Source organism: Papio anubis, chromosome 1 (assembly GCF_008728515.1).
Source record: "Papio anubis isolate 15944 chromosome 1, Panubis1.0, whole genome shotgun sequence".
Lineage (NCBI taxonomy): Eukaryota > Metazoa > Chordata > Mammalia > Primates > Cercopithecidae > Papio > Papio anubis.
In genome coordinates this window covers 126077045-126090375 of record NC_044976.1, presented here as the reverse complement: position 1 = coordinate 126090375, position 13331 = coordinate 126077045, and the positions used below count along the sequence as shown (strand labels likewise).

The window sequence follows — 13331 nt, the reverse complement described above, 5'->3', positions numbered from 1 at the left end:
CCCAAAGTCTGTAGTTACTTTAGGGTTCACTCTTGGTGGTATACATTCCATGGGTTTTGACAAATGTATACTGACGTGTATCTACTATTGTAATATCATACAATAGAATAAAAATGAAGTGGGCCAGGTGCAATTGCTCATGCCTGTAATCCCAGCACTTTGGGAGGCTGGAGCTGGAGGATTGCTTGAGCCCAGGAGTTCAAGACCAACCTGGGCAACATAGTGAGACCTTGTCTCTACTAAAAATTTAAGAATTCAGGCCAAGTGCAGTGGCTCACGCCTGTAATCCTAACACTTTGGGAGGCCAAGGCAGGTGGACTACTTGAGGTCAGGAGTTCAAGACCAGTCAGACCAACATAACAAAACCCTGTCTCTGCTAAAAATACAAAAATTAGCTGGGCATGGTGGCAGGCGCCTGTAATCCCAGCTACTTGGGAGGCCAAGGCAGAAGAATCCTTTGAACCCCGGAGGCAGAGGTTGCAGTGAGCCGAGATTGCGCCGTTGCAGTCCAGCCTGGGTGACAGAGCAAACCTCTGCCTCATAAATAAATAAATAAATAAAATAAAAATACACCGGGAGTGGTGGTGCACACCTGTAGTCCCAGCTACTTGTGAGACTGAAATGAGCAGATCACTTGAGCCCAGGGTTCCGAGGCTGCAGTGAATTGTGTTCGTGCCACTGCATTCCAGCCTAAGTGACAAAGCGTTTTTTTGAAACCCTGTCTCAAAAAAAGAAAGAGAAAATAATATAAACTTTTTTTGTTGTTGTTTTATGATGGAGTTCAAGCAATTCTCCTGTCTCAGCCTCCCAAATAGCTGAGATTACAGGTGCCCACCACCATGCTTGGCTAATTTTTGTATTTTTAGTAGAGACAGGGTTTCACCATATTGACCAGGCTGGTCTCAAACTCCTGACCTCAAGTGATCCGCCCGCCCCAGCTTCCCAAAGTGCTGGGATTACAGGTCTGAGCCACCATGCCTGGCCAAGATCGACCAGTTTTTAAGAGCTCAGGCTTGGCCAGGCGTGGTGGCTCATGCCTGTAATCCCAGCACTATGGGAGGCCAAGGTGGGCAGATCATGAGTTGAGGAGATCGAGACCATGCTGGCTAACATGATGAAACTCCGTCTCTACTAAAAATACAAAAAATAAGCCGGGTGTGATGGCAGGCGACTGTAGTCCCAGCTACTCGGGAGGCTGAGGCAGGAGAATGGCATGAATCCAGTAGGTGGAGCTTGCAGTGAGCCGAGATAGCGCCACTGCATTCCAGCCTGGGCGACAGAGCCTCCGTCTTAAAAAAAAAAAAAAAAAACCTCAGGCTTTTGTTGTCTTTTAGAATGCCCTTCATTTTAGATTTCTTTGATCCTATCTTCGTGATTAGATTTAGGTTTAAAAAAGTCTTGGCAGAGGTCTGGGAGAGATGGCTTATGCCTGTAATCTCAACATTTTGGGAGGCTGAGGCTGGAGGATCACTTGAGGCCTGGGGTTCAAGAGGAGCCTGGGCAACATAGTGAGTTCCAGTCTCTACAAAAATAAAAATAAATAAAACTAAAATTTAAAAATCATAGCAGGAATATTATATATGTGATACTTTATACTTCTTTTTGCATCCCACTTACTGTCCCAGAGTTGATGGTGCCATGTTTGATTATTTAGTTAAGGTGGTATCCACCAAATCTTTTCATTGTAAAGATACACTTTTTTCCATTGTAATTGGTACATAAACCATGGGTTGACATTTAAGGCTATGGCTTGTTCTCTATCAGTTTTTTTAATCTAACATTTAATCATCCATTAATTTTTTTTTCTAAGTTAGTAATTACATTGATGGTTGAAAAATGACAATTTTTGCCGGGTGTGGTTGCTCACCCCTGTAATCCCAGAACTTTGAGAGGCAGATCGACTGAGGTCAGGAGTTCAAGACCACCCTGGCCGATGTGGTGAAACCCCGTCTCTACCAAAAATGTAAAAATTAGCCAGGCCTGGTGGCATGCACCTGTAGTCCCAGCTATTTGGGAGGCTGAGGCAGGAGAATCACTTGAACCCAGGAAGCAGAGGTTGTAGTGAGCTGAGATTGCGCCACTAAACTCCAGCCTGGGCAACAGAGCAAGACTTCGTCCCCCCCCCAAAAAAAAAAGAAGAAAGAGAAAAAACAGAAAATTTTATAATTCCATTATTTCTTGATTTTTTAGCTGACATTTTCTAGTGAAGATGAGTTTCTCTTTTTTTTTCTGCATAAACTCTCTTGTTTTGTTTTGTTTTGTTTGAATACCGTATAGACACATGAATTTTTTGTTTGTTTGAATGGTTTTGTTTGTTTGTTTGTTTTTCTCCAGAGACAGGGTCTCCCTATGTTGCCCAGGCTTGACTCCAACTCCTGGGCTCAAGAAGTCCTTCTGCCTCAGCCTCCCAAAGTGCTAGGAGGCATAAGCTATCATGCTTGGCATAAAATTGAATATATTATAATCTATTAGCATTTTATAGGAAACTACTCAAAATTCTCTGGTTTTACCACAGGTGCCCCTTTAAACTGGCCCCTGTTTCCTTTATAAGTGTCTTTAGATTACTCATCTTTGAGCACTTCCCTGCTTTCTGCTGTTTGCGTAGTGAGGATCTAGTTTTTTGTTTTGGTTTACTTTTCTGCTGTTGTTTATCAGACTTTACTTGTTCTTTCTTTGGCCTGCATCTGGAATCAACTATTTCCCTCAAGGAGCTTTGGTTCCTTTTAGTGAGGATTATTATTTAGAAGTCAAAATCTGAATTTTTCATGTGCTTTTTGCTACTAGGGTATTTGTTATTGCTATGATGCCATACTTCTAGCCCCTTTCAGTACCATGGAATGAAAAAAATGTACATGCACACATGTGTATTAATTTTATATTGCTGTTGAAGAAATTATCACAAATTTAGCAGCTTAAATATCATCAATTTATTATCTCACAGATTCCCTAGAATTGTAGTTTAGTTCTGGCTTAGTCAGGTCCTCTGTTCTGTGTTCCGTAAGACTAGAATCAAGGTACCATCTGAGGCTGGTGCTGTTTTCCAGACTCACATGGATGTAGGTAAAACTCATTTCTTTGCAGTTGTGTAATTCATGGTTGGTGGCTTGTTTCTTCAAGTCTTCAACAGAGAGAGTCTGCTTCTTTGAGACTCTGAATTTTCGTACTTTTAATAGAGACATGGTTTCACCATGTTGGCCGGGCTGGTTTTGAACTCCTGACCTCAAGTAATCCGCCCGCCTCAGCCTCCCAAAGTGCTAGGATTACAGGCATGAGCCACCACACCCGGCCACTGGTAATCTTTTTTAACAATTTTTTTTTTTTTTTTGAGACAGTCTCACTCTGTCACCCAGGCTGGCGTGCAGTGGCACGATCTCAGCTCACTGCAACCTCCTCCTCCCCGGTTCAAACGATTCTCATGCCTCAGCCTCATGGGCAGCTAGGATTAGAGGCATACACCACTACGCCCTGCTAATTTTTGTATTTTTAGTAAAGACGGGGTTTCACCTTCTTGGCCAAGGCTGGTCTCGAACTCCTTGCCTCAAGTGATCTGCCTGACTCAGCCTCCCAAAGTGCTGGGATTACAGGCGTGTGCCAACACACCCAACAAACACTGGTATGATCTTAATTTATCTTTTGTATGGGTCTGGACTGTCTCTCCGTGTAAATAGTTGATTATGCTGAAATATGTAAATTTATGTTTATCTAAGTAAAATTAGCAAAATAAATCTGTTCCAGAAAGTAGACTGTACATTGGTTGATAGATTGTTTTGAGAGAAATGTTAACATCTTTAGAAAGGTAATTTATGAAAATAGTATTTTCAAAAAAGTTTAACTGCCAGTGGAATGTAGAATAGAATTGTCATTTGTGGCTATAGAATTTATCAAATCCTAGCTTCATCAGTTACTAGTTATATGAATTTGGGCAAATTATTGATTTGGGCAACCCTTGATCCTCAGTGTCCTCAGCTTTAAAATGGCAATGATAAATAGTGCCTGGTACTCAGTTATCAGTGGTAAAATGCTTTCCATACATGAAGTAAGCATTCAAAATACTATTTAATGTCTTACTCCACAGTCACTATATTGTGACCTTAGACGAATTACTCCTCTAAGACTCTTCCTCTTTAGAAGTAGTATGTCCTCTTTTTTTTTTGTTTTTTGTTTTTTTTTTTGAGACGGAGTCTCACTATCGCCCAGGCTGGATTGCAGTGGTGTGATCTCAGCTCACTACAACCTCTGCCTCCCAGATTCAAGTGATTCTCCTGCCTCAGCCTCCCATATAATTGGGACTAGAGGTGCATGCCACCACGCCCAGCTAATTTTTTGTATTTTTAGTAGAAACGGGGTTTCACCATGTTAACCAGGATGGTCTCGATCTCCTGACCTCATGATTTGCCCGCCTCAGCCTCCCAAAGTGTTGGGATTACAGGTGTGAGCCACCATGCCCAGCATATGTCCTCAATGGGGTCATTATTCCCTGCCCAGATTCCTTTGAAACCTTGTTACTTCCTGCAGAATCATTGCATAATATTTAAGTCCCACCCTCATCTTGTATAACCTATTTTTCTAGTTATTTGTCCAGTCATAGTCCTCAAATACTTGTTCCTTTAGCCACATCTGATCATTTTCTTTACTTCCTCCATTGTATACTTTCCTCCTGGGGTTTATCCTAGATGTCTGCTCTGTGTAGTATGAACTACCTTCCCTACTTCACTTTTCCTTGTCAAAATCCCATTTATCTTTTCAAATAAGTTTTCTTAATTCTTTCCTAATTACAATTACTTTTCTTTCTCCTTTTGTAGAACTTAGTATCTTCTCCTAGTAAGTAGTGTCATGAGTTTTATCACATTTTTTTTGGGTAGGGGGGTTGGGGTGAGACAACCTCACTTTATCACCCAGGCTAGAGTGCAGTGGTGCAATCTCAGCTCACTGCAACGTCTGTCTCCTGTGTTCAAGCAATTCTCATGCCTCAGCCTCCCAAGTAGCTGGAATTACAGGTGCCTCCACGCCTGGCTAATTTTTGTATTTTTAGTAGAGATACGGTTTAGCCATGTTGGCCAGTCTGGTCTCTAACTCCCAACCTCAGGTAATCTGCCTGCCTCAACTTCCCAAAGTGCTGGGATTACATACGTGAGCCACTGCTTCCAGCCTCAAAGTTTTATCACATTCTGATAGGTAATCTAGGTATCTGCATACGTACTTGTTTTTCCACCAAATTGTAAGCTTCTTATGGCTAGGGCCACCCTTCGTTCAACTTGGATGCCTTGTAGGACCCAGCAGCATTTTCTACATATAGTTACTAAAATATCTATGACTTAAAATCTCCTTAAAGAGATTTAAATGCATCTGCCCTCTCATGTGGTAACAAATATGAGGAAATTGTTTTGGTTCATCAATTTCGTATTTACCCAAGATAGACATTTCAAAATGGATTAAGTGCCAAATTTTGTCCTGAAAAGTTTATAGGCTAGGCACAGTGGCTCACACCTGTAATCCTAGCACTTTGGGAGGCTGAGGCAGGCAAGTCGCTTGAGCCCAGGAGTTGAAGACCAGCCTGGGCAACTTGGTGAAACACTGTGTCTACAAAAAAAAAAAATCCTATCCCTTCGTGGTAGCATGCACCTGTAGTTCCAGCTACTCAGAGGGCAAGGAGGCTGAGGCAAGAGGTTCACTTGAGTCTGGGAGGTTGAGGCTGCAGCTGCAGTGAGCTGAGATCTTGCCACTGCACTCTACCCTGGGAGACCGAATGAGACCCTGTCTCAAAAAAGCAAAGAAAGAAAAATTCCTATCACCTAGCAATGTCATAGCTTTCCTAGCATTTTGGCTTTTTTGTAGCTTTTTTTGTACAATGTACAGTAATTTCCTAGGCTTTTACATTCATTCACCACACACTCATTGACTCACCCAGAGCAACTTCCAGTCCTGCAAGGTCCATTCATGGTAAGTACTCTGTACTATAAAGTGTACCCTTTTTTATCGTTTACCACCATATTTTTACTCTGTCTTTCCTATGTTTAGAAATGTTTAGATACACAAATACCATTGTGTTACAACTGCCTGCAGTATTCAGTACAGTTACATGCTAAACAGGTTTGTAGCCTAGGACCTATAAGCTGTACCATCTAGGTTTGTGTAAGTATATTCTATGATGTTCACACAGCATTTGTCAGAATGTATCACTATCAAATGACAAATGACTTTATATTTCTATCCAGAACAGTTTCTATGAGCAACGTTTATTACATCTATTAAGTTATGTTTGTATTCTCCTTTGCTGTTTATAAAGTGCTTTTACATATATCTACATTTGTGTCAGTTACGCTGTGTTTAAGTGCATCTATGTTATAGTCCTAGATTTATATTAATAGACTCAGATCATAGCAGTCTTTATAAATATATTGTTTTTACTGGAACTTTGTTTTAAATCCAATACAGTTTTTCTTTCCCTGTCAGTATGATTTTGATCCTATTTTTCCTCTAGTTATTTGGTACTAAATAATTTTATACTTGTTTAAATATTAATCTTAATAAATTTATGAGAGTAAATTAAAAATCATTTACTATTTTCCTAAAGCACATCATGTTTATTACCTGTTTTTATGAATTATCAAGATAAACTGGCCAGGTGCCGTGGCTCACGCCTGTAATCCCAATACTTTGGGAGCTGAGGCAGGCGGATCACCTGAGGTCAGGAGTTCGAGACCAGCCTGGCCAACGTGATAAAATCCTGTCTCTACTAAGAATACAAAAACTAGCCAGGCATGGTGTAATCCCAGTAGTTGGCACCTGTAATCCCAGCTACTCGGGAGGCTGAGGCACAAGAATTATTTGAACCTGGGAGGCAGAGTTGCAGTGAACCAAGATCATGCCATTGCACTCCAACCTGGGCAACAGAGTGAGACTCTGTCTCAAGAAATAAATAAATAAATAAAGATTGTCTTCATAATGTCTTTTATGATGGCAGTCTTTCTTTTTTTTTTTTTTTTTTTTTTTTTTCCTGAGACGGAGTTTCGCTCTTGTTGCCTAGGCTATAGTACAATGGCGCAATCTCGGCTCACTGCAACCTCAGCCTCCGGGATTCAAGCAATTCTCCAGTCTCAGCCTCTTGAGTAGCTGGGATTACAAGTGTGCGCCACCACACCCAGGTAATTTTTGTATTTTTAGTAGAGATGGGATTTCTCCATGTTGGCCAGGCTGGTCTTGAACTCCTGACCTCAGGTAATCCACCCGCCTTGGCCTCCCAAACTGCTGGGATTACAGGCATGAGCCACTGTGTTGGCTGGCAATCTTTCTTACGTTGATTCAGGATATAATCCATGATCATGCATTGCCTTTTGTTACCATGCTTGCTTTTTTTTTTTTTCCCCCGACAGAGTCTGGCTCTGTCACTCAGGCTGGAGTGCAGTGTGCTATCTGGGCTTACTGTAGCCTCTGCCCCACCCTGGGCTCCAGTGATCCTTTCACTTCAGCCTCCCAAGTAGCTGGGACCAAAGGCATGCACCACCACACCCAGCTTTTTTTTTTTTTTTTTTTTTGAGACAGTGTCTAGCTCTGTCGCCTAGGCTGGAATACAGTGGCACAATCTCACTGCAACCTCCGCCTCCCGGGTTCAAGCAATTCTCCTGCCTTAGTCTCCCAAGTAGCTGGGATTACAGGCTCCTGCCACCACGCCCAGCTAGTTTTTGTATTTTTAGTAGAGACGGGGTTTTACTGTGTTGGCCAGGCCGGTCTCAAACTCCTGACTTCATAATCCACCCGCCTCGGCCTCCCATAGTGCTGGGATTACAAGCGTGAGCCACCACGCCCGGCAAAAGTCAGTGTGTTATAATTTTATTAGAGGAAAGAAATATATCAGCTTTGCCTTATTCACTGGAACTTCAGGCTGGGCACAGTGGCTCACGCCTGTAATCCTAGCACTTTGGGAGGCCGAGGCGGATGGATCACCTGAGGTCAGGAGTTCAAGACCAGCCTGACCAACAGGGTGAAACCGCATCTCTACTAAAAATACAAAAATTAGCCAGGCGTGGTGACACATGCCTGTAATCCCTGCTACTTGGGAAGCTAAGGCAGGAGAACTGCTTAAACCTGGGAGACGGAGGTTGCAGTGAGCTGAGATCATGTCATTGCACTCCAGCCTGTGTGACAAGAGCGAAACTCCATCTGGGAAAAAAAAAAAAGAATTAAGTGGAGCTTTAAGCTAAAATATAGTCATGATTAAATGAGGCTCTTCTAAGGCCCTTTTTTCTCATTTTTGTTTTTTGTTTTCCTTCTTTTTTTCCCCTTTATATATTTATGAAATCTCTTGAGATCTCATTTTAAACTTTAGGAAACAAACCAATAATGTGAGTAGAAGACACAAGCCTAGAGAGACATGGTGGAATAAAAGCAAGAGAATAATATAGTGAGTAGATGTTGAGCAAGAAACTGAGGTTTTGAAGCTTAAATCTCCTTCCCAACTACTAAAATCAAGGCAAGTCGCTCAGTCTTATACAGCATCTTTCCACTTACCTACTTCACAGTATTGACATAAAGTAACCAAATATAAGGCAGTCATTGTAATCAGATCTAAAATTTGTGTTCCTTCTCCAAAACTGTTGGAGAAAATAAAAGAGCCTCTTTCTTTTCTTTCTTTTTTTAAAAAATAGAGATAGGGTCTCACTTGTTACCCAGGCCAGTCTCAAATTCCTGGGCTCAGGCAGTCCTCCCACCTCAGCTTCCCAAAGTGTTGGGATTGCAGACGTGAACCCCCATGCCCAGCCAAGATCCTCTTTCTTAAAGACAATTTCAGAAGTAAAGATTTTTTTTTTTAAATTTTTCAATGTACTTGGTACCCTCTCCTCGTAGAATGATCTGTTGTCTGTATTTGACTACGGGAAGAAATTTCTTTGCCTCTAACTGTTTCCCATTCTTTTTTTATCACAGCCCAAAGAGTCGATTGATCCAATTAAAGAAAGAGAAGCTGGAGTATACTCCAGGAGAGCATGAATATGGATTATTCCCAGCGCCCATTCATGTTGGTAAGTACTAAGTCCACACAATATATTGCTGAGAAGAAACAGTATTTCCTGGGTTTGAGGGAAATGTCTTTTTAATCTTGTTATTATTTCTGTTTCTCCAGTGGGATCAAGCTCTTCTTTACCATTTTACTTAAACTTACTCTGAAGAATTTTTTTTTTTTTTTTGAGACAGAGTCTCGCTCTGTCGCCCAGGCTGGAGTGCAGTGGCCGGATCTCAGCTCACTGCAAGCTCCGCCTCCTGGGTTTACGCCATTTTCCTGCCTCAGCCTCCCGAATAGCTGGGACTACAGGCGCCCACCACCTTGCCCGGTTAGTTTTTTGTATTTTTTAATAGAGACGGGGTTTCACCGGGTTAATCAGGATGGTCTCGATCTCCTGACCTCGTGATCCGCCCGTCTTGGCCTCCCAAAGTGCTGGGATTACAGGCTTGAGCCACCACACCCGGCCCTACTCTGAAGAATTTTGTACACTGTTTGATAGTCAGGGGTTCACAGTGGCATAAATCTTGTTCACTGGAGCCTTAATAAATAACACTGGGCCGGGCATGGTGGCTCATGTCTATAATCCTAGCACTTTGGGAAGCCAAGGCAGGTGGATTGCTTGAGCCCAGGAGTTGATGGCCTGGGCAACTTGGTGACACTCTGTCTCTACAAAAAATAAGAAAGTTAGCTGGGTGTGGTGGCACAGGTCTGTAGTCCGAGCCACTCTGGAGGCTGAGGTGAGAGGATCACCCAAGCCTAGGAGGTTAAGGCTATGGTGAGTCGTGATCCTGCCACTGCACTCTAGCCTGAGTTGACAGAGAGAAATCCTATCTCTAAAAAAAATTAAATAAATAACACTATGTCTGTACCTTTTGTTTCCCTAGGTATGTCATCTAGGAAAAACCAAGTAGTTAGCCGTTCGGTGTCAAATACTTTCCACGTTCAAAAACAGATGATTTAGGCCGGGCGCGGTGGCTCAAGCCTGTAATCCCAGCACTTTGGGAGGCCGAGACGGGCGGATCACGAGTTCAGGAGATCGAGACCATCCTGGCTAACACGGTGAAACCCCGTCTCTACTAAAATACAAAAAAAATTAGCCGGGCGAGGTGGCGGGCGCCTGTAGTCCCAGCTACTCGGGAGGCTGAGGCAGGAGAATGGCGTGAACCCGGGAGGCGGGGCTTGCAGTGAGCTGAGATCCGGCCACTGCACTCCAGCCTGGGCAACAGAGCCAGACTCCGTCTCAAAAAAAAAAAAAAAAAAAAAAACAGATGATTTATACACACATATGATCAGAGAAAGAGGCCCCATTGTTTTTACTATTTATCTGCTTGAAAATGGAGTGATATTTATTCTACTGTTCATTCTTGGCAAAAATGTCAAGGCTTTGTTTAGCATTTGGATTGTAGTACCTTCTAGGACCCTATTATTGAGCTTATCAGATAAGTAAAAGGTACCAAGAAGTCATTCTAAGTTCCTCCCATTTTTTTTCTGTCCCTTATCCAGTTCATCTTCAAGTTCTGTTGTGTTTCTATCCCTGAAATATATCCGACTTCTCTCCAAATTCCATTGCTCTCTCTCAAGTCTGTGACAGTAGTATCTCTTCTTCAGGCTGCTGCAATGGCCATCTAACAGATCTATTTCCAGTCGTGTTTCCATGTGGCCCAGCCTCTACTCAGTAAAAACAGAAATTATTTTTTAACCTAACCCAGATCATACTTAAAACCTTTGCATGGCTTACCATCAGATTAAAAAGCAAATTTTTTGACTTGAATGATCTGGTTCCTGATTACCCCATCTCTCTCCATTTATTCATTCCCATTTCAATCTTATTCACTATATTGTATCATACTGGCCTTCTTTCAGTTTCTAGAACATAGCAAGCTTTTTCCCACCGGAGGGTCATTATGCTTGTTATTCCCATTGCCTGAGAAGCTCTTTTTCAGAGTCTTCCCATGGTTGGTTTCTGATACTCTTTTAAGGATGATCTTAATGTCAGTATCAGCTTCAATACCATTTTCTTTAAAATAATTTTCCTGATTGTCTCACCAAAAGAGGCTTCACCTCTCTTTGTTGTAGGTAACATCACTCTCTATATCTGTAATTACAATATTTATTTATTTATCTGTCTCCTCCATTAGATTATAATCTCCAGTAGTACAGGATCATTGTCCTTCTTACTCTCCCTGGATTTCCCAGTACCTGGTACATAATAGAAATTTATCAAATATTTGCCATACAAATGAAAGAAAAGGAGAAGGCTGGGCGTGGTGGCTCATGCCTGTAATCCCAACACTTTGGGAGGCCTAGGCAGGCAGATCACAAGGTCAGAGATCGAGACCATCCTGGTTAACACAGTGAAACCCCGTCTCTACTAAAAAGTACAAAAAATTAGCTGGCCATGGTGGCGGGTGCCTGTAGTCCCAGCTACTCGGGAGACTGAGGCAGGAGGATGGCGTGAACCCGGGAGGCGGAGCTTGCAGTGAGCGGAGATCGCGCCACTGCACTCCAGCCCGGACAACAGAGTGAGACTCTGTCTCAAAAAAAAAAAGAAAAGAAGAAATTAGGATAAAATATTGAATGTAGGTGACAGGTTTTCTTCACATATTCGGTTTGTTTAAACAAAATTGCTTTAAAGGGGTTCATTAAACACATAGTATGAAACCAGGAGCACCTTAATTGTATACTTGATGTTGATTCTATGTCTTGTAGTGTTTTTTTCAACTATGATTCTCTTGACCCTCTTGACTGTGGAGCTCTTGTTTATATTCTGATTAGCTAATTCCCTTTTCTCCCTGAGAGAGTTCAGTACCAGCAGAGTTTTTTAATCAGCAGACATAAACAAGTTCTTCAGTAAAGATTAGTTTGCTTGAATTATTCTGTGTTGAGTGGCTGTAGACAGATTTAACTACAACATGAAGTTACAAGGTTTAATTCTCAGCTACATAAACTTTATGTGTGCTTACTTAATGAAGGTAAGAGTAAGTTCCTTATTCTCTAGAATTAGTGCCAAAGCTCTTTTGAAAGAGTCTTTTGTATTTACTAATGAGATCATAGCAGTGGAAGCAGGCTCTCAGCAAATTTAAAATCTGCTTATGATAAATAGGCTTTGAAAATAAGAACTAGGCTGGGCGCAGTGGCTCACACTTGTAATCCCAGCACTTTGGGAGGCTAGGTGGGTGGATCACTTGAATCCAGGAGTTCAAGATCACACCATTGCACTCCAGCATGGGTGACAAGAGTGAGACTCCATCTCAAAAAAAAAAAAAAAAAAACAAGAAAAGAAAAGAAAAAAAAAGACTAGGAATTCTACTTTTGTTATTGAAAGAGTAGATTATATCAGGCTCACCGTCCCGGGAATAACAATTATCCACCTGTAATCCCAGCACTTTGGGAGGCCGAGGCTGGTGGATCACCTGAGGTCAGGAATTTAAGACCAACTTGGCCAACATGGTAAAACCCCATCTTCACTAAAAATACAAAAATTAGCTGGACATAATGGTGCGTGCCTGTAGTACTGGCTCCTCAAGAGGCTGAGGCACGAGAATCACTTGAACCTGGGAGGCAGAGGTTGCAGAGAGCTGAGATCATGCCACTCCACTCCAGCCTGGGCAACAGAGCAAGACTCTCAAAAAAATAAATAAATAAGAAAAAAAATTCATCAACTAGACAAATTTAAAACATAGTAATCCTAAGTCACTGGAGAGCAATCAAAAGCAGGCACAAACTGAAGAAAAGTCAATAATTAGAAGAGGAGAAGCACACTGGTTGCATTTCCCACTTGTATAGCTCTTTGTCTGTGGCCAGGTCCCAGTTAGCAGTACAAGTAAGCACTTAGAAACCTTGAATCTTACTGATTATTTAAGGGCCATGTTTCAGGACAGCTACGGCAGCAGGAAAGTGAAGGATAAAATGCTAATAGGGGAAACTGCAAATTTTGCATATAAACTCAAGCCACATATCTAGGTAACTGACCCCTAAACTATGTATATATAGCCAGAATTCAGTAAAGTTGTTAAGACTAAAGATACTAAGTAGGGATTTCAGCTACTGCCTACCCCATGAAAGACAGTGTTACAGATTTTGATTCACCCACAGTAACTGCTTGCTCTAATGCAAAGAAAAACTTCTTTTCTTTTCTTTCTTATTTTTTATTTTTTTTCTATTTTTTTGAGATGGGGGTCTCATTGTGCTGCTGAGGCTCAAGTGCAGTAGTGCAATCTTGGCTCACTGCAGCCTCTGCCTCCTAGGCTCAAGTGATTCTTCCACTTCAGCCTCCCAAATAGCTGGGACCACAGGCATGCACCACCACACCTGGCTAATTTTTTTGTAGTTT

At 41.9% G+C, this 13331-nt stretch overlaps 1 protein-coding gene across 14 annotated transcripts in view; it reads left to right on the top strand.

The window, feature by feature from the left end:
• The window catches only part of ASH1L (ASH1 like histone lysine methyltransferase), a 231662-nt gene that overhangs the window by 157843 nt on the left and 60488 nt on the right, over positions 1 to 13331 (top strand). For all 14 annotated transcript variants that reach the window (XM_017947692.2, XM_031658272.1, XM_031658333.1 and 11 more), the window contains one exon: positions 8923 to 9017. In XM_017947692.2, the coding sequence (XP_017803181.1) occupies positions 8923 to 9017 (95 nt within the window). The remainder of the gene's footprint in view (positions 1 to 8922; positions 9018 to 13331) is intronic.